Source organism: Perognathus longimembris, chromosome 4, assembly GCF_023159225.1.
Source record: "Perognathus longimembris pacificus isolate PPM17 chromosome 4, ASM2315922v1, whole genome shotgun sequence".
NCBI classification, from domain to species: Eukaryota; Metazoa; Chordata; class Mammalia; order Rodentia; family Heteromyidae; genus Perognathus; species Perognathus longimembris.
This window is the reverse complement of record NC_063164.1, coordinates 54,870,920-54,898,633: the sequence shown is the minus strand read 5'-3', so window position 1 is coordinate 54,898,633 and position 27,714 is coordinate 54,870,920. Positions and strand designations below refer to the sequence as shown.

The window sequence follows — 27,714 nt, the reverse complement described above, 5'->3', positions numbered from 1 at the left end:
CGCTGGTCTTCTAGAGCAACATTTTTTTGCTAACTGGGTGTGAGTTTCAAATCTGAATGATGCAAATTCTTGAAAACCAAATTGAAGAACCTAAAATTATACTATCATCACCTTCTGCTTCATCAACTGGCTATTTTCAATTTTAAATAACAGATAATCTTGTCCAAAACTGAGTTAAGAAAAGAGGGCATTTATTAGGTCACCAATGAAAAGTTACAGGGTGTCTTGGCTTTGGGGATTCTGGCAACAGGACAAAAATCATTCCATCCATATTCCAACACATTCAACACATCTCCTTGCCTTGATGTTAATTGTCAGGCAGACTATCCTTTGTGATTCAGCAGTGACTATAAGAATCCAACATTACATCGTTTTTTAATAATTATTTATTCTCAAAGTGATGAACAGAAGGGTTACAGTTCATATGTAAGGCAGTGGGTAGATTTCATTTTCTATTTTTATTTTATTGTCAAACTGATGTACACAGAGGTTACAGTTTCATACATTAGGCCTTGGGTACATTTGCCCCCTTCTCCTATCCCTCTCCCCCCATGAGTTGTTCAGTTGTTTTACACCAAATGGTTTTGCAAGTATTGCTTTTGGAGTTGTTTGTCTTTATATCCTTTGTCTCTCGATTTTCATATTTGCTTTCACTTCCCTAGTTCTAATATGCAGAACTAAAAAAATTAAATTCCTCCTAAACAAAACTGCAAAGAACCAACAGCCCCCTCAACAAGTGGGATAAAGACTTAAAAAGTGGCTTCTCTAATGAGGAAATAAGAATGGCCAAGAGACATATGAAAAAGTGCTCTACATCACTGGCCATAGAAGAAATGCAAATCAAAACAACATTGAGATTCCACCTCACCCCAGTAATAATGTCTTGTATCAAGAAAACTAACAATAACAAATGTTGGAGGGGATGTGTCCAAAAGGGAACCCTACTTTATTGTTGGTGGTAAAAAAAAAAAAAAATTCCACATAAGTTCATACTGCTTGCCAGAGTGGCTGAACCAGTTTGGAGATTCCTCAGAAGGCTAAACATAGAGATCCCCTATGACCCAGCAGCCCCACTTTTGGTCATCTACCCAAAAGACCACAAACAAGAACACACTAAAGCCACCAGCACAACAATGTTCATTGCAGCACAATTTGTCATTGCTAAAATATGGAACCAACCCAGAGGCCCCTCACTAGACGAATGGATCAGGAAAATGTGGTACATATACACAATGGAATTTTATGTCACTATCAGAAAGAATGACATTGCCCCATTCATAAGGAAATGGAAGGACTTGGAAAAAAATTATACTAAGTGAAGTGAGCCAGACCCAAAGAAACATGGACTCTATGGTTTCCCTCATAGGGAATAATTAGCACAGGTTTAGGCTAGTCACAGGAGAAGATAACAAAAGCCTAATAGCTATGCCCCTATAAACACATAAGATGATGCTAAGTGAAATGAACTCTATGTTATCACTGTTGTAAGCACTTTCAACATGCCATGTGAAACCGTAGCTTCTTTCGTTGATGATCCTCCTGTATCCCTTTCTGTGGTTTTACTCGTGCGATCACTGTTTCTCAACATTACATCTTTCCAGCTCAAGTCTGGTGGAAAAGTATTTGCTTAACAGCCCAGAAAAAGTCTCAGTAATTCCTGGTCCCTGAAACAAGCCCTTTGGCCATGCCTGTATCACGTGTTCAGTGAACACTCAAAAAGCATGAATTGAGATTATAAGGAGAAGGTGGTTTCCCAGAAATAGACTGGCTCATTATTCCAGGGAGAATGGATGCTAAGTGGTAAAAAAAAAAAAAAAAAAAAAAAAAAAAATTCCACATAGGTTCATTACTCAAAATACCCATCAGATCCACAGGAAAAATAAGACACCACAGTAAATAATACATTTGACTACCAAGTTAGAGAGAACAACATAGAGAGAATGGATTAAACATTTTAGTTTAAAATTTTATTTTGCTTTTTGCATTTGTTCACCAAACTTGTTGCTTATGTTACCAAACTTGTTACAAGCTGCTGTAGCTCAGATGCTGAGTGGAAGACAGGGGAAAGAGAAAGTGTGTGTGTGTGTGTGTGTGTGTGTGTGTGAGAGAGAGAGAGAGAGAGAGAGAGAGAGAGAAATGAATTGCTCTGACTTAATTGTTATCCCTTGAAAAGTGAGCTCTGCCCCCCTATTCTCACAAACCATGGTGAAGAGAGCAAAGAAAGTCCAGGAAAGTCAATCACAGCAACCAGATGGTAGGCGGGTCTATTTGGATGCAGAAGGCTCTGGAGCAGCCAACCAGCTGCACAGAAAGGGGGGGGGGAGAGAGAGAGAGACAGAGACAGAGACAGAGACAGAGACAGAGACAGACAGACAGACAGACAGAGCCCAGAACCTCCTCTTGTGAGTGATTGAGTTTGTGTTGTTCATATTCATAGAGAAAAGGAGGAAACAAATTTCAAACGGCCCTTTCATGAAAGGATATTTGCACATGGAATGGTTCTAACTTCTCTGAAAGGAAGCCAGTTGAGTAGTTCTGAGCCTTCAGGAAGAAAAAAGGAGAATGTGGAAACTCCTCTTTTGCACGGATCTACACATTTACAGATGACTTTGGAAGTCACGAATGTGAACATAATTTATGAAATGAGAAGAAGGGAGGAGAGAGAAAAGGAATTGAGGGCAGGTTACAAATGGATACAGGATAGGACAAGTCATAGGAGACAACCCACCATAAAGAAATGGGTAAGTCATATTTTCCTTCAGGTTTTATTAGTTTTGGTTTTCAGTCTTCTTAATTCCTTATTAGTCAACCATAAGCAACATAAGCCTGTACTAGAATCACACAGCGATTTGACATCCGAAGAACCGCCTAATATGTTCAAGAAGGATGCTAGAATAGCTCATGCAACTAGTAAAGAAGACTAGTGGCATTTCCTGAGCTAGAGAAGTGGTTTTATTCTTTGTGAAACCTGATGTAACCATTGCAATCTTCTCATGTAAAATCCTGAGAACACTGACAACTAAACGCTTGCCAAAATCTGTGAATCAGGTGTCCAATAGTGCCCCAATGTGAGAAAACAGCTAGGAGCTGGAGAAAGAGCAGCTTCAGAGAGAGAAAGGTGCTAGCTCTCTCATAAGTAAGTCCTTTCGAGTTTGAAGATGTAATGCTAGAAAGTAGAGGTAACCCAAACTGCCTGTATTTCCTAAGGGGATAGATACAGTGTCTGATGAGAGTGAACAGATTGGGCAGAGAAACCAATAGCTTTTCAAATTCAGAGTCAATTACATGTAAACAGATTGTACCTGCCATTGGGAATCTTTTGTTTGAAATCCTAGAGCAATTTGTGTTAAAGATAGGAAGGCACTGTGAAAAGAGTATTGGGGAGAAAACTTCAATCCTTAAAAGCCAAAAATCAATTATTACACATTTCCAAGGTTCCCATTAAAATCCTACAAAAATGGTGCTATTATGACCTTTCCTACTTAAGAGACCCAAGGCACAGAGAAGCTGGGAAGCTTGTCAGAGGGGACAGACCTAGTTAGAGATGGAACTAGGGTTTGAACCCATGTGATGTTGTTTTCAATATAAAATCTGGAAATCACTGTGCTAATCAACACTGTTGGTGTAAGGATTTGTATCCAATCTAGCATCCAGGGAGGTTGTGAACAGAGCAGATACCTGTCAATGCCTCGTAAATATCTCTTGCCCAGTTAAGTCTGGGTAAGGAAATAACTTGGGACTGTTTACCTGGAGGTAAAAGACTATCAGGGAAAGGTTCTGTGAAGTGGGGAGAGGAAGAATGACAAGTATCCTTGGCTTTGAAGAAAGGAATGCATTTGGCACCTGGCACCCAAATAACAGACCTATCTCTTCTTTTCAAGAACCATTTTCCCTTCACTGAGCACTTAGAGAGAAGAAGCTGAATTCTGTTCGTTGCAAAAGAGCACGCAGTAATGGAAAACAACTTCAAAGATACTTCAACCCATAAAGTCTTTGAGCTACATCATTGACAATGGTTTACAAGTTTATTTTCAATTTGTGGTTATGCTGAGCAGACATTTTGGGCTGTGCAGCAGTAATTCAGGCTGAGAGTTAGCTGCAGCCCCATCTGTCGAGTGTCCATCTGCACAGGAGTTCACTGTCACTATACAGACACATCATCCATAAGATGGTCAGCCAAGGGAGCCTTAAGAATGATTTTTTTCTCACCATTTTGCTAAGTATACAATTCTAAGAAAGTAGATTTCTCAGCAAATGATTTTTTTTTTTGCTCATGAAGAAAAGTCTTTGAACAGAAGCAAAGAAAGCGCAAGCATTAACTCCATGTTTGAAACCCAGCCCTAGCACTTGCTAATTGGCCACCCTTGAACAAATTGTATAAACCCTCTGGACTTAACTTTCTTGTTATAATGTGGGGAAAAAATACCTGGTTTATAAAATGGAACTGCAGACACAATTAGAGGAGATAATAGCCATTATTTTCTCATGCTCCATAAAAAGAAAGGAGTTTGGTTTTTTTTTTTCACAGTTGTATCCCCAGCACTCAGCATTGTAATAGCACAAAATAGGTACCTATTAATAAATAGAGGCCGGATGAATGGAGAAGAGGATGGCACACCCCATGGAGTCTGACATTTAGAGACCATCAAGAGGAAAAACCCAGGTCTTCCTCTCCATCTCTGTTCCTACCTAAGGTAATTGCAGTCCATGACTGAGGCATGTCTGTTAGCCTAGGGATTTCTTCAAATATTCCTTTGCTTTAAGAGTTTTGTTTCCCTACATCCTGTGCCTTCTCCTTTATCCTCTTGTTTGAAGGTAAGTCATTATCACTGAGCTTCCTAAAGAGAGAACACTGAATTGTAAATTAGTAGTTTCGTATGTAAACATGCCTGTCCTCTATCCTGCCATTGATAAATAGTTGTTCTGCAATAGAATTCTAGACTGAGAATTCTTTACTTTGTAATTTTTAAAGTTTTCCATTGTTGTCTACAAGCTGGCACTGTTTATTTGATTAATACAGTAAAGGCATGAAAAAGAGGATAAAAAGTATCAATAAGTCCATTACTCAGCCCTGTTAACATTGTGGCATATATCCTTCCAGGAAAATGCATAAATATATACACACACGTGTGTCTATATCACAAATATGTATCTCATACATAAGCACATGCATGTGTTTGTTTATATATTATATTACATCATGGTTTGTATAATTTTATATCAAGTCACTCTAAATATATCACATATATGTATTTCATACACATGTATATATTATGATTTATGTAATTCTATATCAGACTCTCAAGTTACTTTTAAGGTCCTTTGCAACAGTAAGAATCAATCATTCTATGATTTGTTAAGGATAGACTGTCACTTATGGTTGGTTTCAGTAAAAGTAGCATACAGTTTAGGAGTTGGTTTCATTGATACCAGCATGAAATAGAACTGTGGCAAAAGAAGATAAGGTTAACTACCTGCCAAGTGCTTTTCATTTAAAGATACAGAAGGTTCTCAGAGAGTAGAAAGGAATCAAAGATATATTACAGATGAAGTTCAATAAATCACCTGAGTATAACCTACAGTCAGAAAAATCCTGTTCATTTTGGAGCAAAGTGCACTGCTGGACCCTCTGGGGAAAAAGACATGTGTGGAGTCTTTAGGATGAAAGGGGGCCATGTCATAAGCAAAGTGCTCAAGGTCCCAAATGGGGGACAAGCAACTAGTGCCAGTTTAAAAGGCCTATGATTACTGACAATAGAGATAACACAAACAGCTGACCAACTAAACACAGAAAGGCTTTGGTGCTATAACAGCATATAGCAGAGATGGGCTTCTGATAGAAACGGAAAGGAAATGAAGAGGAAGGGAAAGGGAAACAGGGCACACCCTAGTGATGGAAAGCATTATAAAGAGATGAAGATTCTGGCTGGGGACACAAACAGGAAGCACTTACACAGCAAACCTGTCTTTGCAGGGACTGACTTCCAGGTTATTGCAGGGGTACCAATTCACCCTCCTCAATATGAACAATAAAAGGCTACAATGAGTCATGAAGGTTGGACAGCAATGAAAACTGGAACTATTTATCAACAATTTGGCCCTTTGAAAGGAGTCTCCACTAAACAAATCCCAGATGAGACCAAGTCATAAAAATAGCATGTGAAGCAACAGGTTCATATGAGAGAGAGAGAGACAGACAGAGAGAGACAGAGACAGAGAGAGACAGAGAGAGACAGAGACAGAGACAGAGAGACAGAGAGGGACAGAGACAGAGGTCATATTTATCCAAACAATCCTAAAATGAATGGAATGAATTAGACTTCTAGAAAGACTAATTGGAATTTATTTTCTTACCAGTCATCTCCCAACCACCATCACAATCACTATAGCCTCTTATCTTGTTGTTTCTGTAAAATATGAACCACAAAAATGGCATCCTAAAACAGTAAAAATTGTCTTACGTTCTGTAAGTCACAAGTACAACCTAGTAAAGAACCACATGGTTTTATCTCTGGATGCGGAAAAAGCGTTCGATAAAATCCAGCACCCATTTATGCTAAAAGCCCTGGAAAAACTGGAATTCCAGGGAACATTCCTGAATATAATCAAGGCAGTTTATGACAAACCAACAGCAAGTATAACTCTAAATGATGAAAAACTAAAGCCATTCCCTTTAAAATCAGAAACAAGGCAGGGATGTCCACTCTCTCCCCTGCTCTTCAACATAGTACTAGAATTCCTAGCCAGAGCAATTAGGCAAGAAGAAAATAGAAAGGGGATCCAAATAGGAAAAGATGAAGTTAAACTTTCTCTCTTCGCAGATGACATGATCCTATACATAAAGAATCCCATAGACTCTACCCCCAAGCTACTAGAGCTGATCCAAAACTTTGGCAAAGTTGCAGGATATAAAATAAACCTTCAAATATCAACGGCCTTTCTCTATGCTAACGACCCGAAGACCGAGGCTGAAATCAGGAAAGCAATAGCCCCTGAAAACATAAAATACCTAGGAATAACCTTAACCAAAGAAGTTAAAGACCTCTTTGATGAGAACTTTAAAAGCTGGAAAAACGAAATTAAGTCAGAACTAAGGAAATGGAAAAACCTCCCACGCTCCTGGATTGGGAGGATTAATATAATCAAAATGGCAATATTGCCAAAGGCTATCTACAAATTCAATGCAATACCCATTAATATCCCAACACCAATTTTTAATGAAATAGAGGAAGCAATCCAGAAATTCATATGGAACAATAAAAGACCTAGAATAGCAAAAACACTCCTAAGCAGAAAGAACAGTGCTGGAGGAATTACAATACCCAACTTCAAGCTGTATTATAAAGCTATAGTAATAAAAACAGCTTGGTATTGGCACCGGAACAGGCCTGAAGACCAATGGAACAGAATTGAAGACCCAGAAATGAACCCACAGAACTACGCCTACTTAATCTTTGATAAAGGAGCTAAAACAATAGTATGGAAGAAAGCCTCTTTAACAAGTGGTGCTGGCAAAACTGGTTCAACACATGCAACAAACTAAAACTAGATCCTTATATATCACCCTGCACCAAAATCAATTCCAAATGGATTAAGACCTCGAAATCAAAACAGACACCCTGAAAACACTAAAGGAAGGAGTAGGAGAAACACTTGGGCTCCTTGGCACAGGACGGAACTTCCTTAACAAAGACCCAGAAAGGCTACAAATCAAAGAAAGGTTGGACAAATGGGACTGCATCAAACTGCAGAGCTTCTGCAAGGCAAAGGACATAGCTCACAAGATAAACAGAAAGCCCACAGACTGGGAGAATATCTTTACCGGACATTCAACAGACAAAGGCCTCATATCTAAAATATATGCAGAACTAAAAAAATTACCTTCTTCCAAAACAAAACCACAAAGAACCAATAGCCCCCTCATCAAGTGGGCTAAAGACTTACAAAGAGACTTCTCTGATGAGGAAATGAGAATGGCCAAGAGACATATGAAAAAATGCTCTACGTCACTGGCCATAAAAGAAATGCAAATCAAAACAACATTGAGATTCCATCTCACCCCGGTAAGAATGTCATATATCAAGAAAAGTAACAATAACAATTGTTGGAGGGGATGTGTCCAAAAGGGAACCCTACTTCATTGTTGGTGGGAATGTAAACTGGTTTAGCCACTCTGGAAAGCAGTATGGAGATTCCTCAGAAGGCTAAATATAGAACTCCCCTATGACCCAGCAGCCCCACTTTTGAGTATCTATCCAAAAGACCACAAACAAAATCACAGTAATGCCACCAGTACAACAATGTTCATCGCAGCACAATTTGTCATAGCTAGAATATGGAACCAACCCAGATGCCCCTCAGTAGACTAATGGATCAGGAAAATGTGGTACATATACACAATGGAATTTTATGCCTCTATCAGAAAGAATGACACTGTCCCATTTGTAAGGAAATGGAAGGACTTGGAAAAAGTTATACTAAGTGAAGTGAGCCAGACCCAAAGAAACATGGACTTTATGGTCTCCCTCATTGGGAATAATTAGTACAGGTTTAGGCAAGTCATAGCAGAGCATCCCAAGGCCCAATAGCTATACCCTTATGAACCATAAGTTGATGCTAAGTGAAATGAACTCCATGTTATGGAAACAATTGTTATATCACAGTTGTAACTACTTTCAACGTCCCATGTGTATCTGTAGCTTCTATTATTGTTGACGTTCTTGTATCACCTTCCTGTGGTTGTACCTACACTATCTCTGTAATCTTATCTGAGTATATTGGAAACCATGTATACTGGTATTGGATGCAGGAAATTGAAAGGGAATACCAAATTTGAGAGACACAGGGTAAAAAAAAGACAAACAACTACAAAAGCAATACTTGCAAAACTGTTTGGTGTAAGTGAACTGAACACCTACGGGGTGGGGGAAAGGGAAAGGGGGAGGAAGGAGGGGGGAATGAGGGACAAGGTAACAAACAGTACAAGAAATGTATCCAATGCCTAACGTATGAAACTGTAACCTCTCTGTATATCAGTTTGATAATAAAAATTGGAAAAAAAAAACAAGTACAACCTAGATTCCTTATTGAGCTAAAATCAAAGTGTTTTGATGCTGATGTTTCTTCCAGAGACTACAGCAGAGCAGACCTTCTTGGCTTTTCCGGTTTCTAGAGGCTGTATACATTCCTTGCATTGTGGCCCCTTCCTCTTTTATTTTTAAGAGCCTTTTTGGTTGTATTAGGGCCACCAGATAACCTACAAGAACATTCTGATTCTAGAGTCAATCTTAACTCCTTCATTCTTCTTTATTATGGAAAATACAGGATGAGTATATCCGCCTACCACCATCACTACACAGATACTATTAGCAGAGAAGGCTCACCTCTATTTTAACATATTTATTATTCCTAAATTTTCATCCTTTGTACCATGATGTTTTATTGTATGAAAATGCATAACTCAAGTGATGCAACCAGTCTTCAGAATTTATCATCTTCCCAAACTGAAATCCCATCCATTAAACTCCCCTAACCCTAAAAAACCATCATTCTGTGTTTTATTTCTATGAAATTGAATACTCTAGATCCTTCATCTAAGGGGAACTACATGTTTTTATATTATTTATAGTGGAACTATATGTTTACATTCATATTTATATTTTGAGATACCTTTTTACACATAGCACAATGTCTTCAAGGTTCATATGTGGTAGCATACATTAGGTTTCCTTTTCTTTGTACTGCTGATTAATATTTAGTGGAACGTTTGTACTACATTTCATTTATGCATGCTCTAAGGGTACTTGGGTTGTTCCCACCTCTTAGCTTTTACAAACAGTGCTTTGATGAACATGGGTACATAACATACTGGTGTTTTCATTTGTCAATAGCATAATTCAGAGATACTGAAATATATACAGAAAGTTTAGGATTGTTTTTTGTTTTTAAATACTGGTATAGTATTTTGTCATACTGATGGATAGTGTAGTGAATTAGTCCTTGTTGATGAACATCTGTGCTCTTCCCACTTAGTAGAGTTTTGAAGATGAAAAATTTATATTCACTCATCTATTTACTTCCAAGCTGAATTTTCTCAGAAGAAATCAACAGTAGGTTGATTTCCTTGGGAATTTTAACTGAACATCTTTGAGAGATCTACATATATAGTCTAATTGACCTAGAAATAAAGAGAAATGTTGAATTCAAATTTGGACTAAGATAATTTACTGCAACAAAGAATGAAAGAACTCAGGAGTAAGAAAGAGTCACAGTAGAACTGAGCCTGAAATGTGAGTGATCTCATCTGGCATTTTGGGTGTCTTTTTTTTTCTTTTTTTCCCCCAGCTCTGCTCAAAACCTAGGATAAAGAGAAATTGAGTACCGTTTCCAACATGCCACTGGGATTTACCCAGAACAGGAGGATTTTCAAAATACACTGCCAGGGCTCTACTGTGCAGCCCACTTCATTAAGATGATTGGATCAAATCACAGGTACCAGTGGTTCTTCCCTCCTGGCTCAATTGCCTGCAGCTTAGGAAATAATTATACTCTCCTCACAAGTCATCAGAACAGGCACCTGGCTCCTTGGAATGATGACAGGGAAACTCCCCAGCCTGAGTCACCCCTATGGTCTCTGAAATTCCAAAGAGCTTCCTTCCTGCCTGGTTGAGTTTCCCACATCTTTTCCTTCCATTCCAAAAGGTCCTGTCTGCGCTGATCTAGCAGAACAAGTCCTCCTTACCCACCACACCTAGCTCATGCCATTCCTCAAAGAGGTCACACTTGTCTCTCTTCACAGCACTGGCAAAGCGGCTTACACATCTCTGTATAAATCACACGAAACTGGGCAATGACCATGATCCACAAAAGACCAACAAGCACGCCCCCATAAACAAAATCACTGTTGAATTTCATTGTAGAACAAAGCACATTGTCATAAATACTGAATATATGAATGAATGAATGAATGAGTGAATGAATGAATGAATGAATGAAAGAAAACATAGATATCCCATAAGGAAATGATGCCCAAAGTAATGGTTCTAAAATGTGGTTCCTGAACTCCTAGTACCTACTTACCTGAAGAGTTGTTAGGTGGATACTGGTGGCTTACATCTGCAATCCTTGCTACTCAGGAGGGTGAGATCCTAGCATAATGGTTTGAAGGTAGCCACGGAAGAAAAGTGCGAGAATTTCATTTCCAACTAACCAGAAAAGGGCTGGAAGTAGAAGTGCTATTCAAGTGGTAGAGCACCAGGCATGAGTGAAAAAGGAGCAAGAGCTGGGGACTATGAATTTAAGTCTTAGTACTGGCACACACATGCGCATGCAGACACACACACACACACACACACACACACACACACACACAGAAAACAGAAAAAGAATTGGACATGAAAACCACAAATTTTCAATTCTTCCTGAGACCTATTGAATAACCTGTGAGGGATAATCTAGCCATCTCTGTTTTAACAAACTCTCCATATAATTTTTATATGGGTTAAAGGAAAAGACCCACCAACATAATGATAAACCCTAAATCAATTTGTGCTTTAGGCAGGGACACAAACTCAAACAATGGAACAGATATAAAACAACCAGGAGTAGTAAGGACTGTAGCAAACAAAGAGCATGAGTCCATAGCCTAAAGGAAGGAGGCCAAATCTTCTGATTTGTTGTTGTTTGAGATATTATAGATATTTGGATTTTTAATGTGACTTATCACCTGGTCACTGTGAGACCACATGAAATTTGTTAGTCAAATGTCACCTCTGGAGATGCTAACTTTAAGGATTTATATAAGGAACCACAATTCCTTTGAGTTCCTGGTTGGGAACCCTAGGCAAGGGTCAAAATAATCCTGAATCTGTTCTGGGTTATGAGACAAAAAGAAGGAAATACTTGCTTTTATCAGTTCAGTAACCTTTATCTCAGCCTAGCAGAAGATTTGATATAAAACATAATTAATTAATATAAGCGCTTGACCTAAGAATTCACTAGGAATTGGATATAGAAATTTCACAGGAGTAAAGAGTGTAACACACAACAAAATTACAGGTTTTCACTCTGAATATTACCCCAACCCTAAATTATGCCAAGATAGGTTGAGATTAAGGGTTTGAAACATTTGGTTTTCTTTGGTCTAACTTTGTTTTTAGAAAGTTATTTTCCTTTACTAGTTACATAACTCTTCAAACCTTTATAGAAATAGCTAAATTTTAAAAAAGAATCCAACAGGGCTGGGGATATGGCCTAGTGGCAAGAGTGCCTGCCTCGGATACACGAGGCCCTAGGTTCGATTCCCCAGCACCACATATGCAGAAAACCGCCAGAAGCGGTGCTGTGGCTCAAGCGGCAGAGTGCTAGCCTTGAGCGAGAAGAAGCCAGGGACAGTGCTCAGGCCCTGAGTCCAAGGCCCAGGACTGGCAAAAAAAAAAAAAAAAAAAAAAAAGAATCCAACAAACAAAGCAAAAACACCAGCAAACAAATGGCACACACACACACACACACACACACACACACACACACACACACACACACACACACCCCATACTACAGTGCTTTTATGTGCTCCCCTCCATCAAATTGAAATTCACCAAAGCACTAAGGACTAAGGCTCTCTATGTCAGTCTCAGAAGCTGACAAATGAAGAATTCCATAAAGAGAAGTCCTGCCTGAGCCACAAACTACGAATCTTGGGAGTTCTTTATGGAGATTGTTTCAGAGAAATGGCGTTAATTTCTTAGACTTTGTAATGATAACTTGTGTCTCAACCTCAACTGGTAAAAGGACAGCCAAATCTCAGAGGAATTCTAGTAAAGCCCACACATAAAAACACTGAGACAGTTAAATTGCTCATTGAAGGAATTGAAAAGCAAATTGACAGGTTTTGTTTGTTTTGCCAGTCCTGGGGCTTGGATTCAGGGCCTGTCCCTGACTTCTTTTTGCTCAAGGCTAGCACTCTACCACTTGAGCTACAGCGCCACTTCTTGATTTTTCTATATAGTGGTGCTGAGGAATCAAACCCAGAGCTTCACATATGGGAGGCAGTAATATGCCACTGAATAAGGTTTCAAATTTCATTTTTACAGCCAAATCATTTTGAGATAATAAAAGCAGTATATAGAATTATTAAGACCTCAGAAAAAGTGGGCTGGGGATATAGCCTAGTGGCAAGAGTGCCTGCCTCGGATACACGAGGCCCTAGGTTCGATTCCCCAGCACCACATATACAGAAAACGGCCAGAAGCAGCGCTGTGGCTCAAGTGGCAGAGTGCTAGCCTTGAGCGGGAAGAAGCCAGGGACAGTGCTCAGGCCCTGAGTCCAAGGCCCAGGACTGGCCAAAAAAAAAAAAAAAAAAACCTCAGAAAAAGCCTGGAGTCTCATGCCTGTAATGCTAGCTACTCAGAAGGCTTAGATCTAACGTTGGTGGTTCACAACCAGCCTGGGCAGAAAAATCCATGAGACTCTTATCTCTAACCAAGTACCAGAAAATTGGGGGTGGAGCTGTAGCTCAGAGTGAGAGGGTGCTAGCCTTGAGCAAAAGAGCTCAGGACAGTGCTCAGGCCCTGAGTTCAAGCCCCATGACAAAAAAAGAAAACTTCAGGGGCTGGGGATATAGCCTAGTGGCAAGAGTGCCTGCCTCGGATACACGAGGCCCTAGGTTCGATTCCCCAGCATCACATATACAGAAAACGGCCAGAAGCAGCGCTGTGGCTCAAGTGGCAGAGTGCGAGCCTTGAGCGGGAAGAAGCCAGGGACAGTGCTCAGGCCCTGAGTCCAAGGCCCAGGACGGCCAAAAAAAAAAATAAAGAAAAAATAAAGAAAACTTCAGAAGATATAGGAAAGTACAAAGAAGAAAATTAAAATGACTACCACTAGGTATAGCAACTATTAAAGTTCTATATATATCTTCTTATCTTTATATAGTTATACTGATATGTGGATATAGTCAGACATGGGGTTTGGATATTGATTTGGGGATAACACCTTGTCTTTTATTTTGTAACAGGCTTTGCCACTGAAAGTACTTTATGTAGAATACAAAAGTGTTCTATATAAATACAAAAACTCTACATTTTAAACATGTTGCTAAGTCATTAGTATCTTATTCAATAAACTTCAATGTTTATATTTTCACAATTTTATAAAATTATGAAACTCCCTCTTAAATAGTTCTTATTATTATTTGCAGTTTGATATTTAGAAATTTCTTATTCTTTTTCTCACATAAATAACTCAGAAGGAATTGCTAAGCCAGGCACTATGCTGAAGATTCAAGAGCTATTGCTTCAAGAAAAAAATAGTTCAAACAGATTAAAAATAAGGAAAATCTTGGCCATTCAAGCTGTGCAAACAAAAAGAAAGTAGAGGTCATGATCTTAATATCAGAAAAAGGCATAATTCGTGCCCAAAAAGCAATAAATGAGATGCAGAATAGTACCTTATAATATTGAAAGTCCCTAATAAAGTTGTAATAAGTATTCATAACCATGAAGCAAACAAGTTGGCAGCAACGTTCATAAGTCAGAATCTTCAAGAATATAAAGAGATAAAGGTAGCAAGACATTAATAAGAGAAAAAAGAACTTGAGTTCCATTTCTCTCAGGCAAAAACTAAGCAGGTGGATAAAAGGATAAATATGATGTCCTATTCTTCATGCTGGTACCTGAGATGTCTACTTTTTTATAACTCTAGAATATTCAGCCAGATGTGATGGCTCATGCTGTATTCCTAGATACTCAGGAGGCAAAGGCAGGAGATTTGGTTCCAGAGAAATTGGTACAAAGTTAGCAAGTATCTTAACAAAATGAATACCAGGAAGCTGAAATGTGTTTATGGAGGAGGGGCAGGGCAATGTAAGTGAGGGACAGGTGAATGGAGGGAGGAAAGATGAACAAATGAAGTCATTATATTCAATGTACATTATGTAAAAGTTGAACTAAGTAGCTTAAAGGTAGGAATGGGATAGGGAGAGATGGGGGAGAATGATGGAAGACGTGACATTGATCAAGATATGTTGTACTTACAACCTGACTCACTAAAACCTCTTTCTACAACTACTTAATAAAAGAAAAAAACTAAGAACATGGTCCAAATAGTTCTTGTCTAGTGTGCATAAGACCCAGGTAGATTCAACCTAATCAATCAAAGGAAAGAAGAAATAAAAGAGAGAGAGAGAAAAAAAAATCTGTAGATTATTTATAAAAATAGATCTCAAAAATATGTTCTAAAGGTAAACATAGTATGTTCATTGATTCCAATGCATTAATACTGGACATCAATTACTAAACCAGAAACCAAGTCACATTACTGGGAAACTTGCTACCTCTTAGCTACATAAACAGATAAAAGCTCCAAAAGCAAATTTTAAAATACTTTGATGTAATAGGAACACAACATGTGAGAGTTCATGTGACAGAATAAAGCAGCACCTGGAAAAACTGCAGACTCCAAAGTTCCTGTTCAGAAAAGAAGAATAAAAACAGGTCATTACCTACTCAATATTAGGATTGAGCAAAAGAAGCACAAGATAAACCATAAGAAAGCAGAATAAAAAAGGTAATACATATAAATTTACAAAAAAATATGCCAGCCTGGGCATAAAGCAAAATCTTATTTTGAAAATAATCAATGCTCCATTCACCTACTGAGGGGCATCTGGGTTGGTTGCACATCTAAGCTATAGTAAATAATGCCGCAATGAACATGGTTGTGCTGGTAGGCTTAGTATGGCCTTGTTTATGGTCATTTGGGTAAATGCCCAAAAGGAGGATTGCTGGGTCACAGGGGAGAAAATGTGATATATGTGTCTGTGTGTACATATATATGTACATATATATCACATATATGTTAATATATGTGTGTACATATACACACACAGTGGAATTCTATTCTTCCATCAAAAAGAAGGGCATCTCCCCATTCATAAGGAAATGGAAAAACTTGGAAAAAAGCATATTAACTGAAGTGAGCCAGACTCAAAGAAACATAGATTCATGGTTTCCCTTATTTGTAATAATTAGTATGTGTCCAGGATAGTCTTACCCTAGATCATAGCTCAATAGCTAGGTGCATATGATCTCATAAGATGATGCTAAGTGAAATGAACTCCAAGATATGGAAACAAGAGGTTTTCCATTGTTGTTGTTTTCAATGTACTGCGGGAAGTTCTTTCTTTTTTTTCATTTTTTTTTCCTATATTTCATTCTCTGTTGTCACTATTTTATTTTGGTGCTACCCTGGGTATTGTATATACATTTATCTGAATTAAGGATGGGAAGAGGGAAAACAAAATGGCGGGACAAAGGACAAAGGGTGAACCAATGCAACATCCATGGGGGAAGGAAAAATGGGAGAAAAATGGGGAGGGGGTAACAAATTTGACAATAAATGTACTTATAACCTTACATATGTAAATGTAAACCCTCCGTACATCACCTTGATGCAAAATTAATTTTTAAAAAAGAAAAGAATCAATGCATAAAGGGACTAGAGTCATGGCTTAAGTGGTAGATTACCCACCTAATAAGCCAAGAATCTGAGTTCAATTCCCAATACTGTGACAAACAAACAAAAGGCTTCAATTTTTTTTAAAAAAATGATAAATTTGACTGCATAGAAAACAGAAATGACTACCTGGCAAAAAAATAAGGGCAAAAGTCAAAAGATAAACTTAGGAAGGCAAAATGACAGAGAACTTCTTTCTCTAATACCAAAAGGCTCACAAATCTATATTGAAGGCAGCAAGATCATGAAGAAAGAATTCACCAGAACAAAATACAAATTTCTCTTCAATGCATGAATAGATTCATTTACAGTAGGTACATTTTCTCTAAAGTGAAACTTTCATATATTACTTCTACCTTTTGCTCATTGTTTGATCATTTGCAAGTGACTTAACTTCTGTGTGCCTCAGATTTTCACATCAATAAGTTAAGCACAGTAGTAGAAATTTACTACTTATTATAAGGTTACCTGTGAAGATTAAATGAATTATTTGTACAGTGCGTATGACAGTTTGGATACCTACTTAGTAAAGCCATACCATATTATGGAAACAAATACAAATTAAAATTATATGAGGATGCCATTTACTTACCAGATATGCAAAAACTGAACCATTTGATAATGCACTATGTTGATGTATGAAGTAACAACTCTTATATTGCTAGACTCCATGGAAGGAAATTAGCCCATATCACTACAAGTTACTGATGTCAGCAGTGGTAATGGGAGGAGAAGGCCACTAGAGAAGGGGTAAATATTTGTGAAGTTAGATTACATATATATGAAAATAGTGTGATATAACCTAGTAAAAATGTTGAAAAGGAGGGGAAGGGGAAAATTAAATTGTAAAGTGCATGAAATTAAGACAAATACATTGTGTGCATGTATGTAAATAGCATAACAAAACCACTTTGTAGGTTGGTGAGCATCATGGCAACCGTGGCCATATTCCGAGCCCCACAAGCCCACACCTCTTAACACATCTTCCTGCACCCCCAGACGGCCACGACCAAGGTGCCTGAGATCCGTGATGTCACGAGGATCGAGCGGATTGGTGCTCACTCCCACGGGGCCTGGGCCTGGACGACGCCTTGGAGCCCAGACAGGCTTCCCAGGGCATGGTGGGTCAGCTGGCAGCCCGGCGCGCAGCTGGTGTGGTGCTGGAGATGATACGAGAAGGGAAGATTGCCGGGCGGGCAGTCCTCATTGCTGGTCAGCCGGGCACCGGGAAAACAGCCATCGCCATGGGCATGGCCCAGGCGCTGGGCCCCGACACCCCATTCACAGCCATCGCTGGCAGTGAGATCTTCTCCCTGGAGATGAGCAAGACCGAGGCGCTGACACAGGCCTTCCGCCGCTCCATCGGCATCCGCATCAAGGAGGAGACGGAGATCATCGAGGGCGAGGTGGTCGAGATCCAAATTGACCGGCCAGCCACAGGGACGGGCTCCAAGGTGGGCAAGCTGACCCTCAAGACCGCAGAGATGGAGACCATCTATGACCTGGGCACGAAGATGATCGAGTCACTGACCAAGGACAAGGTGCAGGCCGGGGATGTGATCACCATCGACAAGGCCACTGGCAAGATCTCCAAGTTGGGGCGCTCCTTCACCCGGGCTCGTGACTATGACGCCATGGGCTCCCAGACCAAGTTTGTGCAGTGCCCAGATGGAGAGCTCCAGAAACGCAAGGAGGTGGTGCACACCGTGTCCCTGCATGAGATCGACGTCATCAACTCTCGCACCCAGGGCTTCCTGGGTTTCTTCTCAGGTGACACAGGGGAGATCAAGTCAGAGGTTCGAGAGCAGATCAATGCCAAGGTGGCTGAGTGGCGTGAGGAGGGCAAGGCGGAGATCATCCCTGGGGTACTCTTCATCGACGAGGTTCACATGCTGGACATCGAAAGCTTCTCCTTCCTCAACCGGGCTCTGGAGAGTGACATGGCGCCTGTTCTCATCATGGCCACCAACCGTGGCATCACGCGCATCCGGGGCACCAGCTACCAGAGCCCCCATGGCATTCCCATTGACCTGCTGGACCGGCTGCTCATTGTCTCCATGTCTCCCTACAGCGAAAAGGACACGAAGCAGATCCTTCGCATCCGGTGTGAAGAGGAGGATGTGGAGATGAGCGAGGATGCCTACACAGTGCTGACCCGCATCGGGCTGGAGACATCCCTGCACAATGCCATCCAGCTGATCACAGCCGCCAGCCTGGTGTGCCGGAAGCGCAAGGGCACCGAGGTGCAGGCGGATGACATCAAGCGGGTCTACTCACTCTTACTGGACGAGTCCCGCTCCACACAGTATATGAAGGAGTACCAGGATGCCTTCCTCTTCAACGAGCTCAAGGGTGAAACCATGGATACCTCCTGAGCTGGATGCCACCCCACCTCCACCCCACGCTGTTTTCTACGAGTTCTGACACTGTGACTTTATATAAAATTATGGATTTGAAACTGGGGAAAAAAACACTTTGTATAATCCATGGTAATAATTTTTCAATTTACAAAATTGGAAAATTAAAGAACAACCATTTACAACACAAACACATAAAATTATCTTGTGGGAATTTGTAGTTTGTATGTGCCTGTATTTTAATGAATTGAGGCAAGCACCAACAAGGTTATTCATTATAGCAGTGTTTTTAGTAACATGTGACTGAAAATAACATAAATTTAGCCCTTAAAAATTTTTATTCTTATTTAAAATGATGCAAACGCATATATAAAGCATTAAAGTTATACGATTTACAGGGTGTCATGTGATGTTCTCTACAAATGTATACCTTTTGTATTATTTAAATAGCTTAAACACATCTGGCTCCTCACACATTTGCTATTCCTATATGACAAATATATGTGAAATCTTTTTTTCTAGTTTTTTTTTTAAATAATTCACTGCATGGTTGTTTGCTATGGTTGCTCTACTGAGCAAAGCACAGAGCAATATTTTACTCACTGTCAATGGGCCTCACCTCTCCTATGCCTCTCTTTCCTTCCCTCTGCTTCTCTCTCTGCCCTTTGGTAACTTTCACTCTACTCTCAACTCCTTCAATATCAGCTTTATATTAATATTTCACATAATTTTCTTTCTGTCCTTGACCTGTGTCACTTAGCATTATGATCTTGAACTGCAAAAAACAAGATCCCATTCTTTTTCCTGGATGAAGAGAAATAAAAACAAGCAAACACATAAATAAAATTCCTTAAAAACTGGAATGTGTGATTACCAAAGTATGTTAAGTGGAAAGAACAAGAAACAGAACAAGAGCAGTGTATTACTGTTAGTGTAATAAAAAAATAAAATTACATATCCATATATATAATTTTCTGCATATATAAGAGAAAGAAATGAAAGTGATAATATTGGTTAATACTAGAGAAGGCAACTTGATGCTTGGGACATGGGTAGGCAGGAGGCTACTTGCTGTGTATTTGTACTGGATGCCATGATATACCATCGGTGGTAGCACTCATTCTCCCAGCTGCCAGAAGTGCCAAGCGTCCAGTTCAGCTCCTCTCTGATAACTGCCCTCTGCTGGAACTAAGGACAGTTCATGAAGTCACTACGTGAAGTGGCTTGCTTCAATGAAGATTATGGGGAGAGTTACAAAAGCATCCTCCTAATGTAAAGGATACCTCTGAAGGGCCATCCTAGGATTCCTCAGGGGTCACAGATTATTTTATCAGCAGAGACCTTTTTATAAAACTGTACCACAATTCAGTTTTTCTGTTCCCCAGCCTCATTCTTTTCAGGTCTCTGATGATAGAGAGACTGAAGGCTCTCCCCTATTAACTTTTTATAGGCAAATTTCTAGGACTCGTTTTACCTCCAGAATCCGAGACAAGCAGTATCTTTTGAATATTTTTACCCCTTTGGTTTAGTTTGGGTTAATTTTTGCCAGTAGTAGAGCTTGAAATCAAGGTCCCTTTTTCTCAGTTGACCTTTTCCACCAGGGAAGGTACTCTGTCACTTTTAGTGTTTTGCTGGTTATTTGGACATAAGAGTCTCTTGGATTTGTCTGCTCAGGTGGGCTCCAAACCACCACTCTCAGATCTCAGTCGCTTTAGTAGCTAGACTTATAAGCTAGAGCCACAGGCACTTGTTTTCTTTTGAATGCTTTAAATCTTGAACCTTTCTGTGGCGAGAGGAGTGGGACAGAATTTAGAATTACATAAATACTTACTTTTAAAAGTATTTTTGCAAAATTCCTTCATATTACTAGTACTATCTATTTTCCTTTCATAACTTATTTTCAAATTTTATCTGTGGATTTTTTTTTGGTCTTGGAAATTTAAATTTATTTGATAGCACATTTTTCCATCAACACCATGCCTGAGCACTAAATACATTGAAGAATTATACTGGATACCATAGAAACTTCAGGGAGATAAAACTGGACTATTGACCTTAAAGTAGTTAAAACACAGCTAAATTACTGATTTCCCAAGATTATTGTTAAAGAAAGGCGACATTCAAGTACTTCATATAGTGCCCAGAATGTAACAACCGCCCATTTTTTGAATTGAGGAATAAATATCTATCACAATAAAATATAGGCAGGAAAAGCCAAGTGATAAATTGATGATGATTACTGTAGAACTGAGAGGAAGGAGGTCATTTCTAGTATAATATGGTCATGACATATTGATTGGATAAATAAGTACTGAAGCTAGAGCCTGCAAGGTAAGTAGTCTGTGAAAACGAGTGTGCACACCATTCTGAGGAGGAAGAGCAAATGGTATGGCTGCAGGAGTGAGATGAAAATGTCCTGATATGAGCAAGGGCCCACCTGGAGCAGAGGACCCAGATCTGGAAAAATAAATTGTGGGCAGATTAGAGATAGCATTAAATGCTAGGCTAATGAGTGTGGGTTTTGCTCCTGGGAAGCTTCTTTAGATTTATGGGCAGGGTAATAGTGTGGTGGAGGTAGCGTTTTCAGTAGATGGCATTTTGGCAGTCAGCCACATAGATTGGGATCAGCAAGAGAGGCAGGAAGGTCAGAGATGCAGATTTTAGCTATGGGCCAACCATTAGCTAATAAGGGCACCAACCGGGTATTATCAGTGGAAAGAGTGAAATAGAAGAGAATGTTGTAAGAAGCAGAAATGAAAGAACTGACCAAGAAAAAAAATTCACATAATTTTGAATGGATAATGCTGTGGTGCTAATGAGGGCATTTTCACAGGTGAAGTACACATTTGAAGCCTGGGTGACTAGAGAAGTAAGAAGTAATACCAGTAGACAAACACAGAGGAGAACAATCTCGAAGCAATTTTGAAGGGATATGATTTATGTTGCTCCTTACTGAACTTGAGGTACAGATGAGGTGATCTATTGAAGAAATCCACTGTACAGTGGGTTTCAGTGATACTGTCTGGCTCCAAGGAGAAACAATAGGGCTTTTTCCACGAGGGTCAATAGGAGTTTTAAAAGTACAGTTCTTTGGCAGATGGCCCAATGGGGGCATAAAGTGAGTTGTGAGTCTTTGAACTAGCAGGATAGCCTGGGAAAGCATCCAGACACAGGTGAGTACCTATCTGGAGGCAATTGGGAAGGTACCAAGGCAAAAGCCCAAGCTGTGAAGACAGGAGGCAGAGGAAACAGAAAGGAGCAAAGCCCATGAAGGGAAGAAGAGCAGAATGTGGGTTGAAGAACTCCTGATTCATCAGGATTATTTGATCCCAAGAGAAAATGAGAACTTCAGATGCTATAAACAAGCAAGAGAAGAATCTGTTGAAGATAAAGTACTGTGTACCATTGTTCATTATTCTGAGCAGCTCTGAGGCCACCTGCCCATTAGGCTTGTTTCTAACTTTGACACCAGTACCGCCATGGAGATGACTTGCTTGTAAAAGAAGTGAAAGGTAGGAAACCCATTCATTTGTAAAAGATGCCACCACACACATTCTGTATCTCATACTGTGTTGGTGAACTTTACTTGTGACTAAATACATTTTATTTCTTACAGCTGAGCTTTGGTAATTGCTTTTTGCAGCCTCAGACACATCCAGAAAGGAAAATATGAGAAGCCTAGCTCGTGTCCTGCTTTTTCAAATGGCTTTTGCTGCAGATGGGAAAAGCCATCTCAGGTCTGAGTTGGCAGTTCCCAAGGTCAGTTCTCAAAGAGCTGGCACCTGGGAACTCAAAGGCGAGGAGCAGATGGCTTTGGAAGAATGACTGACCTTGAGGGTAGGCAGTCAGGGAACAAAAAAAGCTAATGGGAATGAAGGGGGGTGGCAGAAATGGAGAAGGATGATTCAGTCCCTGCAGACATTATCTTTACACCTATGGTTCATGGCAGCTCAATGTAGTTTGTTTTCCCAGATCTAATGCAGGCAATGAGGACTCTGGAAGTGATTAGTTAACCACCAAATCATATAGCACAACCATTTCCAGATACAATGGCCACTAGAGGCTGGAGAACCATTACCATGTAATTTGAGACTTGGCTGTGAAAAGAAAATGTGGCCTCCACCATTGGAATGATCAGTTAATTTATTCAGAAAGAAATGAAGGTTAAATGTGCAGCATTTGCTTTGGCCTTGAAAGCAATAAATTATACACCTCAATCGTTTGGTTGATAGGTCCCACATTGCCCAGAGAATAAGACTAATTGGCATATCTCTGGTAGCTACATGTAAATCTGAGCCTAAAATAAACATCAGAACTCCAAATGTGCATCAATGGGGTTTAGACAATACACATAATCTTCCCTTCTGGGGCGGTTTAAGGTAGTTAGATTTTTTTTAAAAGTAATTTCCCCATCCATTTCTTTCCTCACTATCTATAGCTTTTCCCCTTCTATAGCACTTTCAAGTCTCATTATTTCCTAACTCCTTTTTCCTCTGAATTTCACTTTTTAAATTATCTTATACTAACAGGGGCACTGAAGAATCATTTTATCACTGTTATTTGCATTTTCTAAAACTCCTTGTTGGGAATGACACTCATCAAGATGCATTGCATTCACAAATTGCTTTATTAAATGGTATCTCCATTGTACAACTACTTCAAGATAATAAAAAAATTAAAATAGAATGTCATATACAGAAACAGGGCCATGAAGGATGTTTAGAGGAAAAGAATGATTATTCCTAGGAAATGTTATTTGATCATAAGAGCTGTTAGTGCCACTACATGCTTATGGTTATTTCTTTTTTTATTTATTTAGTCATTCGTTCATTCATTCATTCATTCATTCATATTTTTGCCAGTCCTGGGGCTTGAAATCAGTGCTTGAGCACTGTCCCTGGCTTCTTTTTGCTCTAGGTTAGCACTCTACCACTTGAGCCACAGCGCCACTTCTGGCTTTTTCTGTTTATGTGGTGCTGAAGAATCCAACCCAGGGCTTCATGCATGCTAGGCAAGCACTCTACTGCTAAGCCACATTCCCAGACCCCTTCTGATTCTTTCTTTCCTTTTTTTCTCCTTCATCAACCATAGGACCTACTGTACAAGGATGTATTATGCTTTGGACAAAAGACCAATGATGGAAGAGGTACCATTGTTCTCTTGGGCCCATAATCTTGTGGAAGGACAAGTCTGTAAATAATTGATTTTAATGCAGTTTGGCAGGTATAAAACTGTGAGTAAGGTACCATCAAAGTCCAAGGAAATGAATCCTACTTATGGGAAGATAAAAAGTTTTCAGAGAGTTGGTAAGGAGTAAGTAGATGCTTTTTAGAGAAAAATTGCCTGGTGGGAAAAATGATGAATATATATCCAGTAAATGTAACACATAATCATTATGGAAGATACATATGGCTATCAATCAACTGTGTTAGAGTCTCTCCCATCTATCATTAAAGCTTGGAGATGTAGAACCAGAAAGCAATCCAAGACATTGCTGACTTCGTTTGCACATACAGGTAACACCAAAATGTTGGCTCTTGAGACAGATTGTTTTCTCTGAGTAATACGCACTCAAAAGCCCCATTGCAACCCACAACTAGACACACTGGTCCCCGTCATTCAGTGGTTTATAAATGAAGGCTGCTGGATGGATTCCAAACCAATAGAACAGTACTCTTCATTTATACTCAATGCCATTTTGCTTCCAGCACAGGAGTTCCTGGTGGATTGGAGCATGAAGTGCAAAAGCACAGAAAAAGACTTGTTGTTGTTTTTTTCCTCTATTCTGTTTGTTTGTGGATAGATGTATAAAATCAATCCTTCCCTGGATACTCCTTTGCTCACATTCTTAAGGACCATAATCTTCCAGAATCCATGCTTGACATTATATTTGAGATGGTAGGATGTGTGGTTAAAACAACAGTCTTTCAGAGACCGGTGATCTGCTAAGAGTTCAGCTTTTCAGCTTGGGAAAAGATTCCTTCAACTGTAACATGGGGATGATACTTTAAATGGTTGTTGTAGTAAATGGCTTAATGTATATGAAAGCATTCAAGGCAAATCCAGCAAATCATAAACTGTCTACTTGTATTAGATGTTTATTATCCTTCCTACAGCTAAACAGATTCTCCCTTTCTCAGCACTCAGCAAGGAAGAACTACTGTAAGTTCAAAGATCCATTAAGAATAGTTTGGTCATTCCCATCCTGAGAATGACTACGCAGGGCAATACTCCCCTAATTTTTTTTCCTAGCACTGGAAGACAGGTTTTATGGTATAATTAAAGGCAGACAGCCTGAAGGAAGGAACTCTGTTTCTTCTGCTGCCTACTGAGTGTTGAGACATGACTACATTTCCTCTATTCTACTTGCTTGTGGTATTGAGCATTGACTGGTTCCTGGGATAAGAAATATATGACCTTCACTTGTGATTTTTGGGAAAAAGTAAACCTCATGTTCTCAGTGACCTAGATCAAACAGGTAGAATTTTGAAAACTATAATATGGAAGAGTATAGAAGTAGATTTGAGAGTGTGTAGGGAGAATGTAGTATGTAGGGAGTACTTGGTATCTACTGCTAAATAGAACATGGACATTGGTAGACATTTCAAATAAAGAATGCTGTTAAAAAAAAAGAACACAGACATTGGGACTTTAATATTTTTAATTCAGCTGATAAGGTTTGGGGGAGGTGATTGAATTATGAAGACTCTGGTTTCATCAATGGATTAGTCCATTAGAAGGTTCATCATTTGACATAATCTAGATCCTCATTAATTCTTATAAGATCTACTGGTGTTCATCTTATAGCTGCCCTACTCTCCTATTTCTGGCCTCTCTCCTTTCTAGTTCACTTTCCCAGTGACTATCAGATCAGTCTTCTTGAAACATGATCTGGTCGCATTATTTGAAAATAAAAGCAGAGATCAGGTTGAGGCATCTATAGGCCAAAAGATGCCAAAGATCGACAGCAAACCACAAGAACCTCAGAAAGGATCATGGGAAAGATCCTTCTTGCAGCCCTCGGAAGAAATTGACCCCTCCAATACTTGCTCTTGGACTTCTAGCTTTCTGAATGAAGAGAAAATGAATTTCTGTTGTTTAAGCCACCAGTTTCTGGTACTTTGTGGAAGACCTAGGGATCTAGTACAGAAAATAAAGCAGCATAAGAAGACAGCTTGCTCAACTAGTGAAAATGACCGGACATGGCAGGAATGCATTGATGCTTTAAAAAATATGAATACTGTGTGGTCAAAGTATGTGTGTGTGTGTATGTGTGTGTGTGCGTGTGTATGCACACAAATGTATGTATATGCACCAAATGAATCATGTGTGTCAAAACAAATCCCTTTAAAATATATTCCTTGCTGTCAAAATGATTTGCAACTATGAGCACAGAACTAAAAAACCCTGTTGAGGATGTTCTGTTTTAGGAGGAAGGGCACAGGGAGTGTGATAGAGTGGGTGAAATTAATTGGAATTCAATGTGAGCATGTGTGGAGATGTAACAATAAAATTCTCCCTTGCATAATTGGTATAAACAAATATAAAACTTTATCCTACTACTACGGTTAGTTTTATGTGCCAGCTTGACTTACTGAACTATCATGTGCCCAGACACCAGGTCAGATCTCATTCTAGGTTTGTCTGAGAGGTTGTTTCTGGAGGAGATTAATATTTGAATTAGAAGAATGAATAAAGCATACTGTGCTCCCAGTGTGTGCAAACTTTATCTAATTTATTCAAAGAGATTAAACAAGAAACTGAGAATTCACTCTCTCTCTCTCTCTCTCTCTGCCTATCTTCATTAAGACATCCATTTTCCCAAACTGTTTTTAATTAAGGTTACTCAATAATATTAATTAAATAAATTATGATTCCATTTGATATTTCCTACCTGCTATTACAGTGTTTTGATATACTTCTCCCTCTCTTACACCCTCCCACATCTCTCTCCCTTTTCTCCTTTACTTTTCTAGTAGTCCATCTTCTATTGATCTTGGTTGTTGTTTTTTGGGGGTGGGGTGGGGAGAGGGCATTTTTGCCATTGTTTAGTTTCAACAAATGTTATTTAATTTCAATATATAAAAATATTTGATATCTATCTTTCTGTATTTGGTTAATCTTGCTTAACATGATATCTCTAGTTCTGTTCATTTTTCTGAAAATGACATGATTTCATGTCATTCTTCATGGTTGCATTGAGCACCATCATATATATAGCATATATTTTTCTTTTCTTGAGTCTTGAGCCAATTGATATTTAGACTTAAAATATATCACCAATTCTTCTGCTTCTCAGGCTTCAAACTGTCAGAAATGTCCTCATAGCTATACTAGGTCTCCATGTTGCCAATGATGCCAATACAGGAATTGAGGCTTGTCAGCATTAGTAAGTGGATGAACCAGTAGCATAATTCCCCCAGCCCACACACTCTGTTTCTCTGGAGAACCCCAACTAATACACTTTCTATGTTAAAAAAAAAAAGTCTTGTTTGCAACATCTATGTTGTTAACACCACCAACTATTAATATCAAATAGCAGCCAGGTTTGCTTTATTATCAGGCGTATTTACAATTTTGAGTGTACTGTTTTGCTTTTGCTTTGCTTTAGATCTCAGATTAAGTATAAATGCAGGAAATAGAAGTCTTTTTAAGGTTAGATTTACCTATATTCATTTCCTTGTCAGGAATATAGTGGCTTACACATGCTAATACATTAACTGCTGTCTCACTATAATGATATATTAAACAAACATAGCTGAGCTTCCAAAGGAAAGAAACCATTTTCTCCATATCAAAATGCACTTCAATATGTTTTTTCATTTGCATTATTCAAACCGTTACAATG

General features: G+C 39.2%; 1 protein-coding gene across 1 annotated transcript; it reads left to right on the top strand.

Moving 5' to 3' along the window:
- Window positions 1–17,439: 17,439 nt before the first annotated feature.
- On the top strand, window positions 17,440–18,957 carry LOC125349990 (ruvB-like 2). The gene is given in 3 exon segments (XM_048344251.1): window positions 17,440–17,451; window positions 17,509–17,575; window positions 17,578–18,957. Coding segments are annotated over 3 exon segments (1,386 nt in total). The 3' UTR covers window positions 18,885–18,957.
- Window positions 18,958–27,714: the final 8,757 nt, after the last annotated feature.